A 27,474-nucleotide genomic window follows, 5' to 3' on the forward strand; every position below is an offset into this window, starting at 1 on the left:
ACCTAATCCTAATGGCCCTGAACTCAAGATAAAATGAAGAGTGTGAGCTGGCCTCGTACACCATACACCCATCACACTGTCTGAGGAATGGACTGCAGAGATGCAGACATTGATATTTGATGCTAGTGAAGGAAGTGAAGATTTACAAAAAAATTACACAACAACTTTGCAGCATCCTGTTTAGGGATGGCAATGTTGGTCTTAGACAGCATTTCACTACACTTACTAAGGCTTTTTATGTGAATTAATTAATTAAAGTAACTGTTTTTTCCTCAAACATTTATGTTTTACTCACCTTCCATCACTATCTTGCTATTTTCTTGTTTCAAATCAAACTATGTAAATATTTAATGTAATGCAATGCCCAATTTTCTTTCACATACCATTTAATAGTTATTTGAGTATATAAATATACCACTACTACAAAACACAAGTACACATCAGTCAAAAGTTTGGACACAAACCTCCTTCAGTGGTATTTTTGTCTATATATATATTTGTTTTTAAACATTGTATATTAATACTGAAAACATTGAAATTATCACACAACAAATATGGAATCGTGTAGCCAACAAAAACATGTTAAATAACCCAGAATATGTTTAAAATTATTGATTTTAGTAGACATCTTTGCTTTGTTTTGCAAACAAACAAACAGACACTCTTTATCTGCCATGTGAAATGGTTTGTAGTCACGTGACATGGTTTTCAGTTCACAGACAACCTTGTCAAGAGTTTATTTGTGACATTTCTTGGCCTCTTAGTGTGCTTTACACCATCAGTTGTCTTGTGCAGAGGAAGAGTGGATCTTCTACATGGATGACCTGTATTTAAATATTTTGGTGAAATCATTGCAGAAGTATTTCTCTCTCTCTGAGGCATCTTGTTGCAGGTTTTGGGTCTCCAGTTACATTTTTGTAAGCTTTCTCATCTATCCTCAGTCTTTCAATCTGTTCCTGATACCCTCACACCATTTCAGCATTAGACTTCTTTAAGCCAAAGATGCTGAAGGTTGTTTCTCTACCCAGAACTCAGTTTCATGCCCTTAATTGATGTCCTGGTGTAAAACCTTTAGACTGCTTGTTTCTTTTCCTTATTCACCGATAACTCTTCCTGGCTCTTTAAACGAGTCTGCTGTGTCCATGGCTGTGCTTAATGGAACTCCTTGGTCAAATATTCAGTCTGGTTCCAGACAGGCTGTTTTTCATTCACCTCACATTTTCTCAAAATGTAGCATTTATCTGTCTGCTTCTCTGGCACCTTATTAACATAATGGCATAGAAAAAAAACTCCAATGTCTATTTTATGTTTTATTTTTTGTGGAGCACATAACACATGACATGGAAATAAGTCCAAATAAAAAATAAAGCATTGTACAACGATGAAGATGAAACTGATATCAATTTACTCGTTGTTTTTAGATAAGCTTTCCTATTCAATATCGGTAGACTAATCATAATCATAATCATTGGTCCCTAGCTGGATTGTTATGTACCTCTCAAGATGACCTATAATCTAGCATGTTAGCATTGTCATTGTATGTTAGCTAACTGCACAAAGCACTGCTTCTGTGACACAGTACAGAATTCCTGCTGGTAGCAAGGTTGTAGATGCTGTTTACAGTGGAAAGACTGGACAAGAAGTCTGGAAACACACAAATGTAGAAAGATTCTTGTTTGTGTAGTTATGCACACCAAACTCTGTGTATTGCTAATGTTTGTATGGTTATGCAGTTTTTCAGAAGATCAGAGAGAGAGAGAATGAGAGCGAGCGGATGAGATGTCCCTGTAGACTCTGCTTCCTCTGTACCTGGAGGATCAAACACAAAGAGTGAACCGAACATCACAGCAACTGTCAGCCACAGTTAGGCTAACAGATTGCCTTGCCCAAACTTATGTCTGCTTATGTCTGTCAAAGTAAGGGGGATGATATGTGTTTGTGTTTACACCACACTCTCACTCATCTGATTAGGGAGTATGCTGAGCAATAATATGCTTTAATAGCAATAGTGTTTTTATTTGTCATATTCAGGCTGATCGACGACAGAGGCAGAGACAGAGCTCCCGAGAGTCACAACAGTCTCCAATTTATTTTTATGTTTTGTAAATTAAATATGTTCGTTGTCATGGTATTTTCAGCTTCGTAGCTTCAGGCCTTCATGTTATTTTTGTAGGGATAGCAATAAACAAACAAACCAGAAAACAAAGTTGACTAATTGAATTTCTGTCACATGTTGACCACATGGTTAAATCATTGGTTAAGTGCTGATATTTCTAATTACAACTTGCTCTAATATCTTCTTTAAGCTCAGGTAGATACGTTGTGCGGTAGAATATCAGGTGAGTTTTAACCCCTGAGATCCACAGATAGTATCCTGACAATTGAATATACACTGAGCTGGTTGGCCGTGATAAAAGCTCCCTGCTGAACAGCAGCTGTTTGACATTAGTCATGATTGGCTAAGGTGGGAGTTGATGCTTGCAATTGGTTGATAGTGGTTAGATGCAGACTGCTGATGCTGGCCGCCCAGTTGCCTGGATACAACCATCCCTCGCTGTGTTGGTGGCAAAGTGACGGACGGTAGAAGTGCACTGCACAGGAATTTGTCAGTCTGCCGATTCTTCTGAGAATCTCTTTTTTCTGTGATGAATCTGTGTTTTCTTCTGTATCACTGTATGTCTTCATCTCTCTTCTTCTATGTTTTTGTCATGGTATGAATTTGTCATTTTCTCAACCCATCACATAGAAGGAAATGTTCAGCGGATTACCTAACTTGTAAGCTAAAGAACAAAAAACTGTTTTTCAAATTTTTGTGTTATTAATTTAAACATTATTTTCCTCTAATGCTTTGCAATGTTTGTTTGTTAGTGCTGCAGCCTAAAGACGGTGATGACTGTATGATTTGTTGATTTGATGATAATTTGATGATAATATGAATATTGAATATTGAATAGTTAGTGCACTCACAGAATGCACCCTGATGATTGTGGCCATCCTCTGACATTTAGTGTGAGCTGTCAGGTCACAACTTCACTAGATTTGTTGTTTCAAAACATTTGGGAACTTACTTTGCAGTAATGACCAGTTAACTGTATAAACACTCATAATCGTAATTATCATTTTGTCACCTCTTTTTGTTAAGAAGAAAAGTAGTAAGGGTGACACAGTACGTTTGTTGGGCTTGTGGCCCACTAGCTGCACCATGTTGTTTGTTCTTTAGTGTTGCATCCTCTGGCTGCACTCCAGACTCTGAGCTCAGCACACTGCCTGCTAATTTGTTTCAGTTGGTGTACAGAGGACTCCAGAACTGCACATTTTCCTTGACATAGAGGTCTATACAGTTCAATCAAAGGTGCCATGTTTTGGTCTTTTTGGGAGTTTGCCTACAGGTTACTCCCATCCTAGGAACATCTTCTGCTACTGAATTGTATTTTAGGCGCAGTGTTATTTGTGCACACACACATAGACACAAAAAAGCAGACCATATTTTTCTTTCTTTACTAGACATAAGATAGCTTTCTAACCTTTACAGCCACGCCTGCTACTAAGAGGAAAGTGGCAGGGAAAATGTACCAGTGAGATACAGACATAAAATAAATAAATATTTGAAAATATGAGCAGGAAACAGAGAGTTAGATCTATCCCAGAGCTCTGCAGTCATTTATGTGTGGACATACAAAGTAGATTAACTCTTTAAACTTAATGTGCTCAGTGGTCAGTTGAGTGACTAGCAGAGCATAAACAGACCTACAGATGGTTCTCCACAACTGGACTGTAGTTAAATAGGACCATTATGATGTCCCCCTAACCTGCTTAATCATCTGCTTTAAGGCTGATGTGTGTACTTCACAGAAGCAGAAGCATCAAGCATCTGTGTGTTTTTCCATCTGTGAAATTATTTGATCTGACCTTACCTACCTGCGTAGGAAGTGTACTCTTTGTAGACTAAACTCAATTCCTTTACATCAGCTCCTGGTATTGACATCACCTTAGCTATATCTGCCCCTCCCTCTTAGTCTCTCAAGGCCAGTGACATGCTCCCATTGAACCCTTGCCTCAGTTGCCTTGACAACTGTCCTCTCACTGGGCGGGGCACCACTCACTTTCTCAGTGATGGTGCGATAAGTGCTACAATTATGTAAATTCTATTCAACCAAAGTGTTTTTGCAGATTAAACATAGCTAGCTGCAAACCTCTCAGCATGATGCTTTCAGCTCCTAGGTCTGCAGCCACCAATCCATCCTTCATTGTTGCAGTACTTCACACCTCTATTTCTTTTCTTTGTTCCATCTTTTTTATTTTCTACCTGTTTTTTTAAGAACTGGCAAAGGTGGATCATACATAGTTCATATTGTTGGTATACTTAAGTACAGCACTTATTGTGCTGTTGAGAACTGTCATTATTTTTAGATGCTTCTTTATGACATTAGTCATTTATAATGATGAAACATGCAGTTAACTTAACTAACTAAAGCTACCTATGTGGGTGTGAATAATTGTCTGTCTCTCTATGTCAGCCCTGTGATAGACTGATGACCAGTCCAGGATGTACTCGGCCTCTTGCCCAGGGGATGGAAATATTTGTGTGATATTTCCTTTGTCTCCTTGCTTGAATGGTGAAGAACTTTTACTATTACTTTGCAGGATATTGTGTGCAAATGTTTGTGGGTTACTTTTAAACACATTTACCTATGTGCTGCTGTTATACTTCTATGAAAGATGTGCGTGTCCATCTGGGGCACTACAAATAGTGAAACTGCAAACTAAGACGAAATTAGGAGAGGAGGAGTATAAGACCAGGTCTGCATAATTAATTGGTGAGATTTAGGAGGTGTGCACGTCAGTCCCTCTGTGAGCTTCTACAGTACAATCTACAGTTATCCAGAACACCCTTCTTTGTGTTGGTCTGACTAGATGTTTACAAGTTTCATCTCAAGTTATACATGTGCCTGTTTACATTTTAAAAGAACGTGTGTTCACTAACAACCTTGTCCCAATGAGAGACAGTCTCAGGGGCTGATACAGTTACACCAGCAGTGTTGCAACAGAGTTTGGCTTTGGCATGGTCTCTTTGTTTTTACAAGGCTTAAAATGTGTCTCTGAAGGGCTAAGGCTTAGATTCTGTCTGTGTGTTGCCAATCTTCACCCTGTTGTCTCTGTAGCTTTAGCACTTTCTAATTCAAAAACAACTATAGCTGTAATGTAATGTGAATCATGGCCTATTTCTTAAATCAATGAGGGGGAGAGTTTGTGTTTATGTATGTGTGTATTCACAGAAGCATTGCTTGTGCTGACAAAGGGAGGAGGGTATACATTAAAAATGCTTCCTCTCCAGAGGTGTTTTTTCTGTGGCCAACACCACAAAGCTGAGGTGTAGGACTTCCCCACAGTGTCCTCAAGAATTGAGTATGTGGTCATTGAGTTTTACTCTAAAGTGTCCCCTCTTTACTGAGAGAAATAAAGGATTACAACCATTCATAAATATACACACATATTCAGTTCAATGCTTAAAACCACTACATACTTCTATCAGTGAATATCAAATGTTTAAGTAGAACAATATTTGTTGGTGTTTGCATTTGTGCTTTTGGGGTTGTTTGAAAGAGCTCTTTTGAACTTAGGGGCAGTGCTAGTCTTTTGTTGTCTGTCTGTCAACTGCCCACGCTCTCTACATCCGCTCTCACTGCTCCAGCATCAACCAATCCTCCCATCAGTGTCCTTCTCATCTCCCATCCTCCATCCAAAGCTACAGGCTCTTTCATCTCCCCTCTGTTGGATGAGAGATGGAGGATGGGAGTTCCTCTGTGTGTGTGTGTGTCGAGGTCCCCACAGAAGGTGAACACCAGTAGAAATACGAAAATTTCATCAGTAGCATTTGACCTTTCACCTTGTTTGGTATTGTCATTTATTGTGTGACTGGCCCATCATGTTCACATTAGCTGTCTGAACACAGACGAAAGAGATGACTGCTGCTGATGCTGCTTTACATGATAGATGCAGACACACACAGACACTGGAGCGCAGAAAGATCACTTTTGCCTCTGGAGAATATCATTAGAATAGTAATATCCACAGCATCAGCCACAGAGGTCCAAGTTAACAAAGGTCACTATAGACAAGACTCTGCAGGACCTTGGGGTGTGGGCTTGTTAGCTGCAGTTCGACATTGTTTAAGTTATGTACCCAGCAAAAAAATAGACATCACACTGGTGTGGACCTGCTTTTCTCTGCTTAATGTGGTTGTGAATGGAATATCTCTGTATTTTCAAGTGTGTTTGGCAAAAAGATGATGCCCTAGTCTAACACAGATGTAGATGTTTTCATTTGTTTCTGATATTTGACAGACTCAGCAATCTGCAGATTAATCCATTATAATTTGTTTTTATGGAAAAAAAATAATGTGCAGAACTTCAGCTAGGCTGACCAATTACAGATTACTTAGATGAATGAAAGGACTGTGTGTTGTTTTTAATCCATCTTCTGCTAATGTGTGTAATAAGTCACAAAATCAGCTTAAGGATTTCCTTGTTAAGGATTTTCCGGAGGGTTATAATAGAATTCTTTAGATTGACATGTAGCTGTATCCATGGTAATGGCACGAGCAGACGTACCCATTACCAGGCCAATGCATCAGTAATGCATACACACGTGTACCACAAAAATACACACATTCAACACACGTAGGATCTTATTAGTCGTTGCAAAGGAGGAGCTAAACCCTCTTCCTTCTTGTGCTGAACAGAAGAAAAATGAAATGTAGATAAACAGAATTTCATTTCAAAAACAAAGCGCTGTGGTGATTTACTGGGTCTGAATTAAAGGAATTATTTTAATGGTGAGTATGTGTGAGTTTTCACAGCTTATAATTTATTCTTTCATTTAACAATGTCTGAGGTCATTTAAGGGACAAATAACCAAACAACAATTAGTTCACTGAAGTTAGTAACTGTCATGAATCTCCAGCTGTGTTTTCTTTCTCTCAACATAGTGTCACGCTTTTCTGAAGAGACGCCTTGTTTGTCACTTGCTATGTTTTCTGGCCTCTATCCATCTCCTGCTGGCCCTGAGGCCAAAGTCCACTTAGTTGTAATCACTCCTCTTTAGCCTGCCAGCCCACACAGGACCTTTGCACTGTCAGAGCTACTGTTGATACTTAATAAGCACTGAAGCAGTTTGAGTTTCTTTCCAGAATGGTTCATAGGCAGGCAGGCAGGCAGGCAGACAGACAGCTTGGGGAAGATTTAAATGTCTGCAAGTGTGAAGACTAATATGATTCAGACTAAACTTGGCCTTAGATAAAGTTACAAGTGCTTATTGCCTGAAGTTGTGTTTGCCTGAAGCACCATACAGGCAAACTCTATTAAACTTTCCTTTTAAGCTCCTTGGCTTTGACACTGGGTGTATGAACATTTGACTTCATGAACATTTATCAATTAGAATAAATGCCTGTCTGTTGTTCTGTGTTTAGTGTTTAGTTTATAAGTGCATGCACATATGAGGACTACATGTCGTTTCTGCTGAGGAAGCCTTCACAGTGTTGTTACCTAAAACAAATTCAGGACCTCAGATCTGCAGCTACACACATTTGAAAGTTCAAAGAGACTCAGACATGAATAACACACGCAGGCATGTGGAGCGACCGCAATCATATTAAGTCCCAGCAGTAAACCTGTGAGCCCACTGTAGCTTTTATCTGTAAAACAACAGGCATTTGCCCTCAATCAGACTGTGAACCTTCATATTAGTTACAGACAGAAATAGAAAAAAAACACCAACAGAATAGCTTGTTTGATGATGTAACCCCTTAAACAGTCAGCAGCAGGGTTGATACTTGTAGATCCAGCCGGGCTTCTGCTGCTGTCACATCGCTCACAGTAAAGGTGTTTGTGTTGAGCACAGAGCACTGCTCTGTGGCATTTTAGGGTCCTTAAAGGACAGTTCAAGCCTGCCGTAATGAATAACCCATCAGCTAGGCTGGGGCACCCAGCTGCCACAAGGGCCTCTCTGTCACATCTATCATCTGCTTGGGAGGGGCCACAAGGGTTGGGCTGAATAGCAAAAGATGTGGGCTACAAGTGTGTGTCCATAAAGGTAAAGGAGGGTAGTTTGCTTGAAGGTCTCTGTTATCGGGGTCGTTGGCACTGATGTGCTGTGGTAATTGTAAGGTCTGACCTCTTCTTTGCTGCTTCTTAAATGTAAATTCTGTAAAAAATGGTGAGATGGTGGAAATAGGAATATAAATGACAGTGGGGTGTGAGAGGGGGATGTCCTGATCCAGAGAATTTTGAAAGACACTAAGGACTCCCAAAGGAATCCCCTCAACCAGTCCATTCTGCTTTTATTACTGTCCTGATTAAACTCACCCCCTTCCCCCACTCTTTGTCTCTCTTGCATGCACACTTGCTGTCTCCCACATATACACACATTCTTCCCACAGGTATTCTTAGAGCCATATAGACACACCCCTGTTATATGTCTCATGACTAGCTCCCATGGTAACAGAGACAAATACTTAATACCATACTTAATGAGCATTGAAATATATAGAATCTCTTTATTCTTCTGTGGGAAGTGACTGTTCCACCTTTAACATCTTAATTAGATTCACTGGTTCTATTAGTAGCTCTGCTAACTTATGGCAACACATAAAATCAGATGATACAAACAAAGTCTAAAGTTTTCTTTCTGTCTCCCACAGATGTGATATTTCCTAAAACACAGCCAGCAATTTCAGGGCAGATGGGAGGTCCAGGAGTTTTTTTATACACACATTTTCCCAGCGGGGCCTTCAATGTAAAAGCGTTTTCATGTTATGACTCCAACAAGTGCCTGCAGTGTTGGCTCTGCTATGTAGAGTGTCAGTGTCAACCTAAAGGTTAGAATATTGTCAGATCTGTGGTCTGTCTGTGGGAGTCTAGACTAGTCCTCTCTCTGCTGTTTTTCAAGATGCCTATGAGCAGGGCCTTTTATTTCTTGCCTTCGCTATTGCCATGAGCTAAGACTAAATGTAATGTCATTATAAATACATATCATACAGTGCTGTCGTTCTTTAAAAATATGAAAAACATAGTAACGTAGCTGTGTATTTGCTTTTCTTGTTAGATGCTGGACTATAAACCGGAAGTATACATAATGCCTAGTCTACAACTAAAATGATCTCTGATCGTGTTTAGGACCATGCATTCAGCTTAATTTGTGTTCCGGGAAACTAGGCCAGCAATATGGTTTTATTTGACCATCTATCTTGGACTGATGCTTTTTCAGTCTCATTTCACAGTCAGTTGGTGTCTTCTGCTCTTTTCTTCTGCTCACTGAGCCTGGCCTAATCAGAGATCAGAGTATTGATTTCCAGGCACAGAAAAAGGGCTGTTGCTTGCCATGCAATACAAAGGTACTGAGTAGGCCTAATCAACACCTATTGATTATTTTATGCTGACCGCTCTCTTTTGGTTGGCAGTTTTTTGTTCAGCATGCCTGATATGAAATGTATGTGTGTGTGTTTTCTTCTGAAATATAGTGTGGTCATCAAACATTTGTGTTTACACAGGAATAAACTGAGAATAAATGAGTAACAGTGGGCTGCATTTTATCAAATAATCAACACAGACGCACTCAATCATGTTGCTATCATAGAGCCATGCCCAGACATGAGCGCATACACACACAGACACACACACACACGAAAAAGGAACACCTGCTCATTCGCATGCATGCACACTGTCGCACAGAGATGTGAAAGCAATTGGCTGCAGCATAGAAGAGGCCAACTCCCGGTGTTCGTTGCTAATGGCTACAGGATCCAGGGGAGCGGAGAGAGATGTCGATAATGACAATGTCACTCCCAGCCAACCAGCTCTCAAAAATGGGACAGGACATACTTGCTCAAACACCAATGCAAGTCTTTTGGTGCATTTAAAGTGCATGCAGGCAGATACACACACAAGTACGAATACACACATTTAGACGCTGGAATGGAAGAGCAATTTTCTTCCTACAAGGTGGCTGCGTGTTATTATAGGCATCAAAAAACAACTGTGCTCCAAACGTCCATTTTGGATTGAGGTTGAATGTTTGAATGTTTTTTTTTGTTTTTTTTTTCTCTTTCGATTTTGTCCTGCAGTACTATGTTCAACCTAATTTTACATTTTATCTTCACCTAAATGCTCATTTAGATTTATAGGTTGACTGGCAGTGAATTGCCTTCTTTTTTAAATGCTGTTTTTGTTTTAATTTTTTTTCCACACTACCAATCCATTATTTATAGGTTTTATTGTATTAGTTATGGAGTCTGCCCTTTTCAATAAGGCTGCTTTGGCTCTCCAGTGTATTTACTGCTTTACTTGTGAGACAGTTAATTTCCTTAGTCGTTCCATCATCAGTATTGACTCCTTCCATGGTGTACATCTATCAATCTATCTATATCTTTAAATGCAAGTCTTGTTCTGCTGTATGATTCTGTATTAGCCCCTGTGATTTTTTTCTATCACAATCTTATCAGTCGGGTTGGGCAGTGTTGTCTTACGACACCCATATTTCCTATGTAAAAGTAGGACAACCAGATTACAGTGGAGCTGATGGAGATGATGTAAGGTCATGCAAAACCTACAGGACAGTTCCACAGCTCTGCTGTTCAAATTGTGTACTGTCACCAACTAAATCACATATAAATAGACAGGTGAGACAAGAAATAATGATTGAAAAACTAATAGGCGTAGTGGTAATTTCTCTATTGTCTTCTCAGGTTCTGGAAAATACAGCTGTTTATTCATATATTCAGATATTTTGTGCTTTGTGAAAACAGGACACAGTTTGAAGTTTAAAGTTTACAGACCCTTTCGTTTGACAGTAGACATTACTGCTACATGTAGTGCATGTAGCCGCAAACAGGATCCTGATGACTTCCTCTGTGGCCTCGCAGTACAGACGTTCTCCTTTTTTCTGTATGAATATGGTGAGTTTAGAATGCCGCCCTTTTTCTTTCCACTTGGTTGCATATGGATCAACAGAACAAGCTTAGTGAAGAGGAAAGACGAGGAGAAGAGGATCACTGAGGCAGAGGGGTAAAAATATATTCTGTCTCAAGAAGAACTTAAGAAGAAATCAGGAGACAACCAAGTTGGCAAAAAGAGTCACTAAAGCAAGCATTGGACTAGTCCTTCCTCTCCCTCTAGCAGAACGGTAAAATGAGACATCAGCAGCACAATCAAGCATTAATAATAATGCTCACTTTTCTCAACAGACTGGATGATTAATATCAATAATGTTTGTTTAACGCTGAGAGCAGTACATAAAGCTTATTGTTATCTTAATGAGCCATGACCGTGTAGTGGAGCCCTGACTAATGGGGTTAAGCTGTCAGTCAGTTGGCGATCCTAACACGTTTATTTTTTTCTGCTTTTATCATCCAGAGGAGACAGCTTTGCAGCAGGACAAAATTGAGCAAATGATTACTGTATGGAGAAAGCTGTAGACTGTAATATAGACCATCTTCATTAACCAAACAGTATTAAGTCCCCATTAAACTGTAGATTAGGATTCACCCAACATAAAGTCTAACAGTCGTTGTAATAGTGGCATACACTACAGGACAGCACAGAGCAGTAGAAGAAATTACTAGTGCATACAGAAACAGGTTTACAAACATATGCACACACACTAACATAATTTATTCTCAGGCTCTTGGCATCTGCTATCAGTTCAGAAGATGCTGATGAGGCCTGGTGCCCTCCACCATTCATTCACCCACCAGCCTGCCTCCTGTTTCCTTCGTCCTCCCCTCTCCTCTTTCTTTGGTATTTCTCAACTTTTAACTTGTACTCCTCTTCTAAATTTTTTATTAGGTTTTGTTTCATATAACCTTATTTTTCCAGGGCATTGAATCAGTCAATAATTAACTATGTATATAACCAATGGTCTGGTGTGTTGGATCTCTAAGCTTTGTGCTGCCATATTGTCTGATCACAGTAATAACTGGCTCATAAATATGCAAGCATTTGCAAGAGGAGGTTTTTGATATAGACAAAACACTTCTAGATGTTTCATCCACTGTACCAGGAATCCCCTTTTTTTCATAATTTTTAATGAGGGTCACAAACTATAACTAAAATGTGCTATAGTGTCACTGTAAGAAAACCAAAACAAATTAAGCAATAAATTACAGTTCCTTTTAATTCTAAAAATCATGCACAGGAGTGTATTTACATATGTAACAGACTCACTAATGATACATTAATGCTGTAACATCTTGATGGGCACTTTAATATGCAAATATCGAATGTTTCAGATATGATGACTGTCAAAGTTGCAACATCCCTTACTGTATGTAATCTATAAAGATGTGTATGTACTTGTATGTACGTGTAGTGCACTTGAGGCTACAAGTAGCCGTTGCAACACATTTGGTCCCTAATGGCAGATAATGGAGGAAATCACTCATACACCAAACCATTTTTGGATCAGATATTGTAATTGGAAGTACTTAAATAGCCAGGTGTGAGTCGCATGCTGTCCTCTCTCTGACATTTATAGCAGAATTGGGAATGCGAAATTGGTATATATGCCAGGATGTTTTGTGTTTAAAGGTGTTACAGTGAGTGTCTTTTAAAAGATGACTTGAATATATTCTTTAAGATTTTATTTAATTCAGATCATTGGGCTTATTATGTCTTTTATATTTTATGACTGCAATACATAACAGCGCACAATACAAATGTATGTGGTAAATAGCTGAAAGATAAAACACTAAGTTGAGAAATCAGTTTTTTAAACTTCAGTAGGAATTTATTACGTGTGATAAATAAATCAAATAAAACACATTAAACGTATCCATAAAACCATGTTTTGAATTTAGCAGATATTGCACAGCCTGTTTTTTTTTTTTTTTCTTATCAAAATGTTTAAATCTATCTGAGGAGATGGGATCTTATACTCACCTTACAAGCTTTACAGTAGCTGTTCTCTTTGAAAGAGTCTCCATTAAATCAGACCTGATTTCCAAAGATTAGATTTGCTTCAATTAATGTTGTGAAAGTGATCTGTGCAGAGCGTGAGTTTGCATACTGAGACATTGATACTTCAATAAAGGATCACTCACATCCTTTATTGAACTGCAGCCAAAAGAATAAAGTCTGCATTATCTGAGACAAACTGTTTAGAGAAACGTGATATTACCATAAAATATCACATTAAAAGTTTTGCATTGAAATGGCTTTGAATGAGCAATACACACACTGATCACAACAACGTTTGCTTGAAACTAGACTGCAGCTCAGACCACAGGCTCAGTGTGTCTTTTTGGTCTATTGTGGCCCCATAGCAGACATTTCTGACGGACTAATATATTTTTAAATATCCTGGATCCCAACAGGCTTAAGATGTCTGACAAGGTTTCAGAGATATGATTGAAGCTGCAAAGTCCAGGCGAACATTTCCTCTATTGAGATGAATCAGGCAGCTCACTGTTATCAGTTTGCCTTTTCTCTCTGTATCTACCTATAGAGACATGGAGGAGTCGGTGAAGAAATTGTCCTGATCTTTAAGGCCCCGTGTGGTGCTGGGAGGAGAGAGAGAGAGAGAGAGGTCTGGGCCAAACTTTCCCTTAGTGCTGACTATCAGAGATAACACAGCCCACAGCAGCTTAGTTAAACGAGAGTAGGCTGGGGAGGAGGGAAAGGAGGAACTGATAAAGACAAAGAAAGTGGGAGAGAATTTCTTAGACACATGCTGACATTTCTATTTTGTTACTCTCTGAATAATAAAGAGTAATAATAATTAACTTTCCTATATTTTTAATTCCTGTAATACCGCTTTCTGTGGACTTCCTATTTGTCTGATGGGAAGAATCTGTGGCCTGTTTCTCCTCTCTGTCCTTTTCCAGCTCATCTAACTTCTGCCCTCATCCCTTATTCCCAATCTCATTCAATCTCCTTGTTTCAGCTGTTTGCTGTCCAAGGTGAGTGTCTCTCTGTCTTGCAGCCAAACCAGGGATATAGGATATGGGATATAGGAACTGTCAGGGTTTGAAACAGGATGTTGAGAATGTTTTACACATCATTTATAAGCTGTCTAATGACCATTCACAAACACACTCCCCTCTCTGTTTTGATTTTAGGCAAAACACAAAGTCTGTATTACAACAAACATGACCTACTTCATGTGTGCCTCAGAAACTTTGCCTGTTAGTGTACTTTCCTCAGTCTGCTGTCTGAACAAATATGTTGGTCCACGTAGGTAATTGCTACATAGGCTACGCAATGAAAAGTTTTCTGTTTCTTTTATATCAATTTAGTAGTGTAGACACTGTAGTTTAATTTAGATAAAAGCCAGTTTCCAATCCAGGCCAATTTTCTGTAATGTACTATTTTGTTGTTTTGTACTTGCAATTTATATACTATGAGCTGAAATTTGTGGGGTCTGAAGTATCAGTTGATTTACTGTACTGACTTATATTATATTTTTTTCTCCTTAATTAGTTACTAGTTACGAATAGTTTTCTTTTTCATATTATGTAGTAAATTCTAAAATTCAGATAAAAAAAAGCTTTTCGTTGTGCTATTATCAAAGCCAGTGTTATCCTATTATTAAATATATACCTTTTTGAACCTCAGTAAATGTGCATCTGCTTGCCTGCCCAGTTTCTGTGGTATCTTAACCTGACCCAGGCTCCTCCTACATGTTGCTGGATAGTGTGTGTTCTCTATTAGCCTTTACTTTACACTGAGTGGAATATAGTAAATATACTTTTGTGACCATTAATGCATAATTGTTTTCATTCATGGATGGGAAACAGTACACTGCAATAATATTGTACTTTATCGTGGAATAATGCAGTAGTCTCATTCAGTGGGATATTCTCCACAGTCCTAACTTTTAAAAATTGCAGACAGTGTTTCAATATTTTCTGCTTTGTCACTCTACGGTGGAGCATGTTGGTGACTGCTTCACGGGTGAAGATAAATGCAGCCAAATACAGTCATTGAAAAAAATCCTCCTCTAGAGTGCATGTGACCTGAGACCTGGGTGACCTTTTAGCACCCCATTGACCTGAAGCCTACAGCCAAGACAACTGTATACTTTTTGCAAATTATATATTTATATGAGCTTTTATATAAATTTGCAGACACGTGTTTGCATGTTGTCATTATGGGAGTATAATGCATTATTAAGTGCAGATTGATAATTCTGTAAAAGGAAGGGGCCCAAAATCTTTTTTTTAATTATATTGTTCTTCTTTATCTCTCTCCTCATATTTCTTTCTATAATTGCTCCATCTCTATTTTTTTCTCCATCAGTGACTCTCTCTCATGGTGTTCTCCAGTGGGTGTTGTATGTTTTCCCTCTGGTCTCCAGGATCATCTCACACCCCATCTGGCCTCTTGCTGTTACTCTTTCCCTCTCATCAAGTATTCACTTGGCTGCTGGTTATATACCCATCACACCTCACACTCTCTCTAAATGTCTTTCTTTCTCTCTTTCACTTTCTTCCTCACATGCAAACACCCACACATACACACAAGACAGAGACATTAACACTTATCAGAATTTGTTGAATATTTGATTCTCTCCATCATATCATTTTCTCTCTCTGCTCAACACAGATGTATTATATTTTTTGAAGGTGCTTAGCTTGCAGTCTGGCATTATAAATAGTACACAATGGATGGGGAGCTACAGTAGTTCCTCATCCTGCCCCCGGTTCTCCCAGGCTGGCAGTCTAGCCCAGTGAGTGTGCATTCTTAATGCTCCCCTGGCCTCGATGAGAGAGATGATTGGTAGAATTAATTGTGGCTGGAGGGTCGAATGGGAATAAGTGAGGGGAAAAAAAAGGCGAGATGGAGAAATGGAAGGGGGGGGCATGGGTTGTCTGGCTGGTTTTACTGTTGCCTGATCTGGCACCGGAGGATGTTGATGTTGTTTTTATGCACTCACTCTTTTTGTCTCTCTAGATTAATATTAGCCGAGAGTTAAGTTGAGTCTATTCTCTTTTATAGCTCTTTCTCTGCGTTTGTGATTTACACCTGTGTGCAACGAAGAGATAAGTGAAGCTAAAGCAGCGACAATCATAATGTAATAGCTTCCTCAGCTCCCTTGACAGTAATGCTATCAGCACATAGTTTATATCCCGCAGTGAGGTGTCATTAAAAAGGATAAATGGCGTTTGAAAATTGGGAAATACAATTTGTGTGCGTCTGTCTCTGTTTCTACTTGGCCCTGTTTGTTTTAGAGGACTGTGAAGAGATAGATGCTGTGTCTTCTCCCCTTTCTCCCGGCACCAGTGTAAAGACACGTTATATAGATCTTATCATAGAGGAAACAATTTCTCTCACTCTTTCCAACACCTTTTTACCTTTCTCTGTCTCCCCCAAATTAACAGCAAGAGATTTTCAGCACAAAACAGGTGATACAGCAGAACATATGTGGAACTCTACAAATTAAAAGGTTATGTACATCCTGCACATTCACAAAATGTGAAGGATGTGATACAGGGTGTGCTCGTGTTGGATGTTGTTTTCTCCAAATCCTTTTCAGTGGCAGCATGTTCGAGGGCCTCCATGAAGGATTTATATGCTGGTTTTATGGGGCCACGTCATAGAAAGCTTGTATGGGAATATAAGAAGTTGGGGGTGGGGGCGTTCGTGGGGGGTTTCAGGGTGACTGGTTGGGTTCTGGGGAAGCTGTCTCATCATTTATTTATACAATCTACAGAAGTAGGGGTTAGTGGAGGGAAGGGGCTGCCTTCTACAAGCCGCCCTGGGAATACTTCAGGTCAAGAGTTGTTTTTCTAGCTACCAGCACAATTCTTTGTCTGAGAAAGTGATGAAAAACAATGAATGAACATAACATACTGCACTGGATCTACTCTTCTTCATCGCATGTTATACCAAAGGATTTCTCATTATATTTAACACTAAAGCCCCTTTGGAAATCCATGCTGCACCTTGCAAGTTTGGGTTTAGCTGCTAGTTCTGAAAAGCCTATTAATTATCTTTTTTTCTGTCTGTCTAAAGTATGTATAATTTCTTTATTGTATAATTATGTGTATGGACTCATATTTGTATTTCTTTATTTTTAAAGAATAAATTATGTTTAATAAATTAAACTGTTAATTATTTTAGTTTTTTTGTTTAGTTGCTTTAGAAAAAAATGTAACCCCCCTTTTTTGATACTGGTAGTCAAAGAGTAATGTTAGTAGTAAAGGAAATGGCAGAAAATGTCAGGGTACAAAAAGGGTGTGATTGAGTTTTGCTTTTAAAGCTGTAACCAGCAAATGTTTTGTATTTTTACCTGATAAATGCACAATCAAATTGATTTATCAACAAGAGGGTGAAAAACATGATGTAGGCCCCACAGCTGCTGGCAGTTCCTCACTTTATGGCCATGATTTACTGCATTTAAATGTTCCTAAATCTAATCGAACCACGTATTGATTTTTCTGTAGCTTTAGATAAATTAGATCTTTGATCGTAGTTATGGTGTCTCGAGGAAAAAATGAGAACTAGTCTCCAACTCTCTGCCCTTGCAGGTTGGGAATGTAAATATTAATTACTGTCCAAATGTCTGCACAAAGACTGATAATTGAAGAGTCGGTGCTAAAGTGCTGTCCAGAGGACACATCTTAAATACATATAGACACAGATATTGGCGTCACTATAATTGTAATTGTGACTCCCAATGACATAATGCATTTCCCAGCCTCTTATCTGAAGCTCTGCCATTACAACTCAAAGTCTACCCTCAACCCTCACCCTAACCTAAGCTAACCTTAACTAATAAAACCATAACCCTTAACTGGTCAAAATGTCTTCACTATGATGCCAGTGGAGCTAAAATTTGTCCAAAATATCATATAAAGATACATACACACATACACACACACACACACACACACACACACACTGAGTAAACAAAGCCGTATATCACTACACAGCCCTTCAGGGACAGAACTATTATTCCCTACTGAGGTGCTCTATCATGATCTCTTTGGCTTGGCCTCACACACACATACACACACACAAACACACACACCATCAAATAAATGCCAGAGTATCTACAACAACAGGAGACCTTTTAACGTGGTTGAAGGAAAAGGAAAAAGGGTCCTCTGCATCCACTGATGTCTGAATGTTACTAAGGAGGAGTTGAGGGCCAAAGACAGGCCTGAACATTTTTCAGTAAAACAGTGTTATGCTAAAGGGTAAAATGCAAATGTAAAGTTAATTGTTTCTCTGTAGGACTGGGATATGTGTCGGTATTCTTGAGGTAGAACTCACTTGTCACTGTAGGAGAATATGAACATTTCTATTCAGTCACTCATTTTACATACATTTCTCATAATGTCCACATTTTTATCTACCTTTAAATCCCTTGGGCAACACTGTTGGAATCCAGAAAGCCATCTCTATTGTCATCCTCACAGACATCAGCAGTCTGTTGGTGAAGACTCAGTAAAACACAGCTGTGAGGATGAATTCAAAGATGAACTGACTCTGCCTTTGTTTCTACACATTGCACATCCCGCGCACATAAATCTATGAACAAAAGCAGATGAACAAAACTAAATTCATTGATATGTGGAGATGCAGTACATGTACACACCTACACTGGTGCGTTCGGTAGAGCACCTGGTCAGGAAACAAAGAGACAGGGTTATTTCACCACCTCTCCCCTACCTGTAAACTGCCCTCACATCTACACTTTGATCCAGCACTACAAACCCCCACCAGTACACTCAGTCAGATTCTATATGACATATACAAAATACTATATGTGCTGTTCTAATACACACGTACCATGCAAGGAGGTGTTACAGTTCAACAGTTATTACTGTTTGTAAAAGATTGAAGTTCTGCTATGATTTTAGAAAACTGCAGTGTACAGAAATTACAGGTATATTCTTCTTTTCAGCAAATGCCACCTGACATTTTAAAAAATGAAATGCTGTTTGATTTTTTGTTGCTTTTTTTAAACGACATTCAGATAAGCAACACTTAATATGTGTTAAGATCGGGGCTGGAGGAGGACACTCAAATAAATTGTGGTGGTTCATATCAAGCTTTTTTTAGATTTTGATTTTGTAACCCTAATTTGTCAGACATATAAGGCATATTTTTTGTTTTCAAAACATACCACAAAGGATTCAGACTTTACAAAATGTGTCCTTCCTGTTATTTGGCGTCTTTGCTTATTTGTGGTCTCTCATACCAAGTGTTCATTAGCGTTGTAACCTTTTACTTTGAATTACATTACAGCTCAGTCTGCTGCTCGCCTGCAGGTCTAACTACTGTGTTGAGCCATTAGTCATCCTGTCATGACACACAATGACTAGCAAGTACTCATTCATACAGCTGACCTGCTAGCCAGCCGATCGGTCAGCAGTTCAAGCATGCATCCCTCTAACTGTTCATCCATCCAGTCAGTGATCAGTCCCTCAGCAGCATCTCAGCCTGTCAGCTGTCAGGTGCTGAACTGGTTGAGCTCTGCATGGATGTAGGGCTGAACAAGTTGTGACTGCAGCTCAACTGTGCAACAGGGAAGTACAAGACAGATTTAAGACCATCTGCTTCCTTTTTTCATTGGTCTACAATTCGAGTCTCATTGTAGTAGATTTTCTTCTCCTTATTTTATAGGTTTGTGCTTTATTCATAGATCAAAATTAGATGATGATTTTTCACTCTTAATTCAACTCAGAGGCAACACGGAAGAATGGCGAGTAACAAATAGAGTAACTCATGTATTAAACATCTAAAGCAATCATTATAAGTTAAATTTGCAATTGATATTTGACTTATTCTGTACTTAAACTGCTGTCTGCTCTGATCACTATCTAATACAACAACACGTCTGTTCCTTGTTTTCTCCCTTTTTGCATATTTGTCTTTATCCCAGATAAAGTCACAGGTGATTCTAAGTGGAAGTTTGTTCTTGTTTGCAAACTGCATCTTAGTTTTTAAAGAGATGTGAGCAGCGTGTGGTCCATCTGTTCAACTGTTGTCATTATTGTAATGATGTTGTTTTAGACATTTAATGAGCACTACTTTGATAAACTCATAGCATTTGGATAACATTGAGTATTTGAAAGAGATCTAATGCATCTTATTCTCCATAGAGTTTGTTCTTTTACATTATACATCAGGGTATTTTCAAGGTGTCTTCACCTGCGGAGCACAGTTTAATTAACTTATAATTGATTATCTTAACGGATGTGGAGGTAAATTGACGTGTATTTTCCTTAGACTTATTATTTTTTTACACTTTCACAGGCTGCTGCACCCTGCTGCAATCCTATATTTGAGTGAGAATAGAGCAAGGATATTGACAGCCTGCTGCCTGGGGCATCTCTTTCCCATTACTGTGTGGAGTAGAAAGCTTCTACACACAGCAGTTGCTGCCTTGGTTCACTTTATATAATGGCTTGTGTTTACAAGGTGATATTAAAATTTGATCTGACAGTATATCACCAGAAAAACCCACATCCCTCACTACTTTGCTTGGTATAAAAGTCTTCATTTGGTACTGGTGACATAGATGTCAAAAATGTCAAAAGTGGAATTATAGAATGATTATAAAAGGCATACTTTCATTCCTGACACCTGATTTTTCCTAAAAGATTTGGACCTGGCTGCACTTGCTGTATTGTTTTGTCGTTGTTTGGGCATTTTTAAGGTAGTTTTAAGATCCTTACAGGTAAAGAACCACTGATGTGTATTAAAATGGACTCACAGGCAAAACTAGGTCATTATTATAACATATCATAACAAATGTATTTATTGTATGTTTGTGTGCAAGTATGTAGGCTTGGCAGGTAAATGAGCTGTGGTTGCAGGCTACCTGACACCTGACAGTGGCTAAATGAGGCAGGGGATTATTTCAGACAGAGTATCAATGCTGATTGAATTGGCTGATCCTGAAAAAGACATGCAGGGCTTGTCAGACAGAAGAGAGACAGAAGGAAGCTGTTGATCTAATTGTAAGTCTGACTGGATGTCTGTTTGCCTCAGTGCTGATGAACCTTAAAGGAATATGCCGAAGATAATCTGAGCTGGTTAAATACAAATACATACTGTAAACACCAAAATGATCAATGTGTATATCTCACAAGTTGACTGTTGTCCTTGCAAATACTTATATGTATATACTGTGTATACTGTGATAAGTCACAGGCAGCTACTGTTGGTGCCAGTAGCTTACCTATTACCTTCGCATGGACTTTTAGCAGTTTAGGACATCAGAAGAACAGAATCAATAAATCACCCTACCTAATCTGTATTGAGATGATTATTTAACAAATATTTGACCCAAATAATGCTTAAGTTGTGGCATGAGGAGAACAAACCTTTAGTTTTCTATAGCCATCACCTTTAGTTAGCTTATGGATGTTTAATGCTATATTTTACCTGTTCATGTTTCTTTCCATTAAATTTTGGACATGATTTTAATTGTTACTCATAAGCTAGAAAATTAGTGTGTGTGTGTGTGTGTGTGTGTGTGTGTGTGTGTGTGTGTGTGTGCGCGCGCGCGCGCGCGCGCGCGTGTGTGTGCGCGCGTGTGTGTGCGTGTGTGCGTGTGTGTATATGTAGCAGTGTGAATGGAAATGAGAAAGACTTAATCTGTCTTCAGTGCGTAGACCAACACTAGAATTTTGCAACAACCCTTGTTTAATATGACATTTTCTAGTTTCCTTGAGAAAACAACTAATCACTCTTTCTATGTCTGTGTTTTTTTCTCCAGTCACAGATGAAGATACAGTGAAGAGATACTACGCTAAGTTTGAGGAGAGATTTTTCCAGACCTGTGAGAAGGAGCTCCTGAAGATCAACACATTCTATTCAGGTATTTTGTTACTTCTGTTGCAGTGGAAATAATGACGGATACAGTGAAACTAAGTGATACAGTTTATCAAATCAGTATTTAGATCAAAGAACTATAACAGCGGTATGATTGACTGGGTGTAACTCAGATTAACCATTGACTGTGTCAATCAATCATCTGTAAAATATGATGCAATACTAGCAGATTTTATTAAATACGCTATATGATGGATTCTGCTCTGCAATAACAATTCCTTCAACCTCAGCTTTTTGCATGAGGCATATAATATTACAGTATAAAACTCTGATTTAAAGTGTGTGATGGGTTGTTGCAAAGTGTCTCCCTCATAATGTATTTACTTTTTACGATGCTGGCTATTTCAGTGCAAAAGGACATTGTGTCTCATCCTAGTCACTTGATTGCAGCAGCCAGTGGTAGTCACGTTTGGGTGAGCGGGCCTGTCTGTGTGTATTTCAGGGATCGAGGGAGTATGTGTGCCATGTAACATGATATGTAGCCATAATATATTCTGGGATTCTAGTACCAGAAGGTTGCCTTCTAGTTTTGAGCTTTAACCTTAGTGTTACCGTGGTTATATTAAGACAGACAGGGCTTCCTCTAGAGGCTGTTTGTTAAACTACAAAGCTTTCCAGGTCAACAGAGGGCCAAGGTTGACTGGCAAGTTTATGCCAGCTCATAATAATATTACTGTCAGATGGATGGCCAGAGCAGCAAGTAAACATATTAATCATTGTTGACCTTGTTAGCAGGAGGTGAAACTCTTGAGTTGTTTCAGCAGTGTTGTGTCAAAGAAGTTAAAGAAATGACCAGTGATGCTAAATTCAACTGTTGTAATGATCTCCATCACATGCACAATAGTCCCTGAAGTCAGGTCGGTTGCATCACGATTTGGGAAGAGCTAGAGGAGGCAGCTTTTAAGCAAAACAAAACTTTTAAATCCTAACTGACAAATTAGGCTGAACTTGAACAGGGGTTTACTGCCCCTTAAATGAAAGAAGATGCAACACCTAGAGGAAAAGAGAGGTATAGAGTTGTTACAGAGGAAAATGGCAATAAAAGCAGATGAAGGTTAGTAAAATGTAATTTCAGTTATTAAATCAATATGTATACATAAAAAAATTAATTTGTACTTGTACTGTGAAAACGGTTTGATTTGTGAAATACAATTTGAAGATGACTGTGTTGAAAAAAGGCACTTATTGATGCATGAATAACTTGCATATCAGCCAATTCTTCATTAGAAACGTCTAAATCGATTCAACCAAACTGGACTGCAAGGGTAAGATTCGTGGCACCAAATATTTGTGGGCCTCAAAAGGTGCCTGCTCTGATTCCCCTGAAACACAGGCAGTAAGACTGATAATTTAGAAAGTACAGAGATTCTGTTCTGTTATCCCGGATAGCCTTGAGCCCACAGATGTATGTTTGTCAAGAGGTCATTAATGCAGAGTGCCTTAGGATCACAACTCTTTTATACCTTTAGGCCTTTTTGGGCCTACTTATATGTGTTATTGTCTGTCTTTATGAATTAGGAAACATAAAATGATAGCGCAGACTAAGCTAACTAACTTGTCATATCTGATGTATTCAATGCCACATGTGACAGTGTTGTTGACAGCAGAGTCACATCGCATCATTATTACAGGGACTGAGTCATTGTCTCTTCAAAAGGCCAGAGGTGTGAGGTTGGTTAAACGTTGTGCAACAAGATCATCTTTCTGCTCTCGGGCACTGTGTTTATCCTCTGTACACAGAGGGGTGAAGCAAGAAATTACAAAGTTGTGCCTGACAGGTAACATTATCTGTTACCTGCATATGAGGTGGTGAGAAAGCTGGTTAGGTTGTGGGAGAGTGAGTGGATAGATGGAGATAAATCATGTGCTGACTTTATGTAAGACACTTGTCTCCACATATCTCTTTCCATCTGTATATGACTGTGATGAGGGTCCTCAACCTCTCAAAGCCATTCTGCTGGATTGCACTGAAACCAAGTCCGCTGGACAACACTTTTATCATCATGAAAATACATTTTTGCTGATAATATACTTTAACGCTGTCTGTTGTTCTGAAGGCTGAGGAAGAAAGAGAGGCTCTTAAAATTTCCCACACTAGTAGAACTCTCAACCACCAACTCCAGTCTCCTTCTGGTTCATTAATACTGCACAGATTAACTGTCCAGACATGTCCTTTTGTTGTGAAGTGCCACTTTAATCCCAGACTCACTGATTTAATCTAAATCTTCTTGTGGAAGACAGTTGAGATTCTGACTTTCTCACACTTCCTACTGTCCCCTGCAGTATGAGCCTAGAAGGCTTGCTGTAAATGTAGGTGTCAAGGAACTATGGCATTCTTGTGAGTAGTATGATGTCTGAAGAATCTACATGTATGCTATGTATACATGTAATGTATGTGATGAAGTATTAAGGTCACCAATCTGTCTACATCACTGGTGCTGCTTTTCTTAATTTAGGATAAGAAGAACAGCATTTGGAGCCTCTGTTCCCCAAACAGCTTGACAGTTGATTTCATAAATACTTGTCATCACACTGCTGTCACTGAGTCATAGAAGCCACAGTATATTGGCAGTGTTTCTTGCTGTTGCTCTCTCCATCTCTCACTCCATGTTTATTAACCTATATCTGACCCATATTATGGTTTCCCACTAGGCAGGTTTACATGTCAGCTCTTCCTAATAGTTTATATGTCTCTGCTTCCAGGAACAGACAGGAGAAGAGGGGGATGTGTATAAAATGTCCTTTTTTTAGTTGTCACATTCTCTGTTGCTCATTACCGAAACCGCGACCTCCACCAGGATCGGGATGGTGTTAAACTAAGACAGCTACAGTAGCTGATTTCTCTTACCAATAGCTAGTCAGTCAAAAGCTTGATGAAGGAAGAAGGGTCTTCTTTTCTCCCTCTGGCATATTGCTTGAACCACCAAAACACAAGTCTAGCAGTGTTAACACCTGTTTGCTTAACAGATTTACCTCATTACCTAAGGGTCTTTACTTTATTTTATTAAAGTTTATTTTGTGTTAATGGTTGCTGTTAATAGTTATAACTCTAATTTGTGTTTAATCAGGTTTTAATTTGTCAGTGCCATGAATGCTCAACATTAAGTCAGTGGGTAGGACTTTATTCGATTGAACAACTCATGGGTAGTTGTCGGAAAGGTTTACCAGTGTTAAAAGTAGGAGTCTTCATTTATTCTGTTCAGATTTGTGTGGAGATGTATATTATAAAAATATTGGAACCCAGTCTTAGTTTTGTTTACTTCTTTTTTGCCCACTGTAGAAAAGCTTGCTGAAGCTCAGAGACGTTTTGCCACACTGCAAAATGAGCTACAGTCTTCACTGGATGCGCAGCGTGAGAGCAATGCACCACCCAGCCTGCGGAAACGCAAAACAATGTTCCACCTATCACAGGAGGAGCGCTGTAAACATCACAACATCAAGGACCTGAAGCTAGCCTTCAGCGAGTTCTACCTCAGCCTCATCCTCCTTCAGAACTACCAGGTTTCAGCACTCACACATATACATATACACAAAGATAAAAAGTTTCCACAGTTTATCAAACTAAGAAAGGACGTGGTCTTTAGAGTAATCATTTCTTCTGTTGAACTTAATGTTTCTTAAAGAAGCCTTCCAGTCTGTTTGTCTGGAGTAGATATGTGACTGTTGCTTCCTTGTTGTCATTAACAGAACCTGAACTTCACTGGTTTCCGTAAGATCCTGAAGAAACATGACAAGATTCTGGACACCTCTCGTGGGGCTGACTGGCGTGTGGCCCATGTGGAGGTGGCACCTTTCTACACCTGCAAGAAGATCACGCAGCTCATTTCTGAGACAGAGGTACTCGCTTAGATGTACACACACACGCATATTATAATAGAAAGATGTTGGTGGGAAACAAAATGCAGACACAACTTTGCACATTAAAAACATGTGTCACTGAGAATTATTGTTTGTGTGTCCAGACTCTGGTGACCACAGAGCTGGAGGAAGGAGATCGTCAGAAGGCCATGAAGAGGTTGAGAGTTCCTCCACTGGGGGCAGCTCAGGTCAGACAAACTGCTCCTGCTGCATTTACAGTATCTCTTAGTGATAGGAAAATCTTAAGCAATACCTGCTTTCAACCTGAAATTACAGGCTGCAAATGCAGAAAAGAGATCAAGAGGTCAAGGCTGCAAGGGTGAAACAAAAAAAAATACATTAAAGGTGCCTATATAGTGTGTATATACTACTTTTCTGTAGTATGTATTACCACATCCACGCAATATTAAATTACCTAAGAACAAATTGTGCATCTGTGCCAGAAAATCTCTGGCAGGAAGGAATAATTTTTGCACTTTTCCTACTGGGATAATTTTTTTTTTTTTTTTTTTACAAAAGGTGAGAAGCTTGTCATGAAAGATGCACAGAGAGGGAGGAAGATGGGAAGAGACAAAGTGAACGAAACCATGAGAGCATTCAGTATTGATTTTATAAGTGCCTTTCCATTGTTGAACAGACAAGACATTTTTCAGATATGATTGCGGCTAGTGGCACTTTACCCCCTTCCCCCTCCATGTTATATCTACTGTTATTACTGCATTAATTACTGTCAAGTCTGTCTTGAATTGTACTGTGTGGCTATTGATCTCTCCATTTCCCCTGTAGTCATGTGTGTAATAAATATATTCAAGCAGATCATAGGAGCCAAAGCAGCTTTATATTATGACACAGTCTAAAAGTTGAAGTTAGATGGAATTTTTTTTTAGAAGTTGGTGATGACTGTATTCTATATGCATACACAGCCTTTGAATGTTTTAATATACAAGTATAATAGAGTGATTGGGTGTCTGTTTTAGTAATGTCACTTTGTTTTCCTCCTCACCTGGTTCAGCCTGCTTTGGCCTGGACAACTTTTCGAGTCGGTCTCTACTGCGGTTTCTTCGTCATTCTTGCGGTCGCCTTTGTTCTCTCTGGTAAGTCACATAAATATATAAAATTATGCATTTTTTATATCCTGTTTAGTCCTGCAAAATGTATAATCTGTCAGTGAAACATAACTCATAATGTTTCATGAGTAAATGGGGAGCATGATTTTGAGGCTTTTGTGTCTTCCTGACAGTATCAGGTGTCTTTGTAATGAAGCAATGACAGTCAAATGTTTCATAATTTATTTTAAAAATCCTCTGTTGTTTTATCAGGTGCTGTGTTCATTCGCAAAAAGAATGTCTGGCCTCTGGTGCGAATCTATCGGGGTGGTTTCCTCCTGATCCAGTTCCTCTTCCTGTTGGGCATTAACACTTATGGATGGAGAAAAGCTGGAGTCAATCATGTCCTCATCTTTGAAATCAATCCCCGAAATAACCTCTCTCACCAACACTTGTTTGAGGTCAGAGTGAGAAATATTTTTTTTGTAACAGAATGATGGTTCTTTGTCTTCTGAAATCAAACTTTTTTTCTGTGTAATAAAGCGAGTCAACTTTATTTTTAGATTGTCTATCATTAACACATTTACAAACATATGTAAAGAGAACTAATTGTTACTATTGTTAATCATTAATTTCATTTAGCAGAAACAATGTACATGTCCACTGGTTGTATTTGCAATCTAGGAAAAAATAGTTATATCTGGGTTACAAATAAAACCATAAAAGTT

General features: G+C 38.9%; 1 protein-coding gene across 1 annotated transcript in view; it reads left to right on the forward strand.

Annotated features, from left to right (window-relative positions):
- The window catches only part of xpr1a (xenotropic and polytropic retrovirus receptor 1a), a 61,561-nt gene that overhangs the window by 21,298 nt on the left and 12,789 nt on the right, over positions 1–27,474 (forward strand). The window contains 6 exon segments of the mRNA XM_026345155.1: positions 21,727–21,828; positions 25,123–25,343; positions 25,530–25,679; positions 25,805–25,888; positions 26,713–26,794; positions 27,020–27,207. Coding sequence (XP_026200940.1) covers positions 21,727–21,828; positions 25,123–25,343; positions 25,530–25,679; positions 25,805–25,888; positions 26,713–26,794; positions 27,020–27,207 — 827 coding nt within the window.

The sequence above is a fragment of the Anabas testudineus genome, chromosome 4 (assembly GCF_900324465.2).
Source record: "Anabas testudineus chromosome 4, fAnaTes1.2, whole genome shotgun sequence".
NCBI lineage: Eukaryota > Metazoa > Chordata > Actinopteri > Anabantiformes > Anabantidae > Anabas > Anabas testudineus.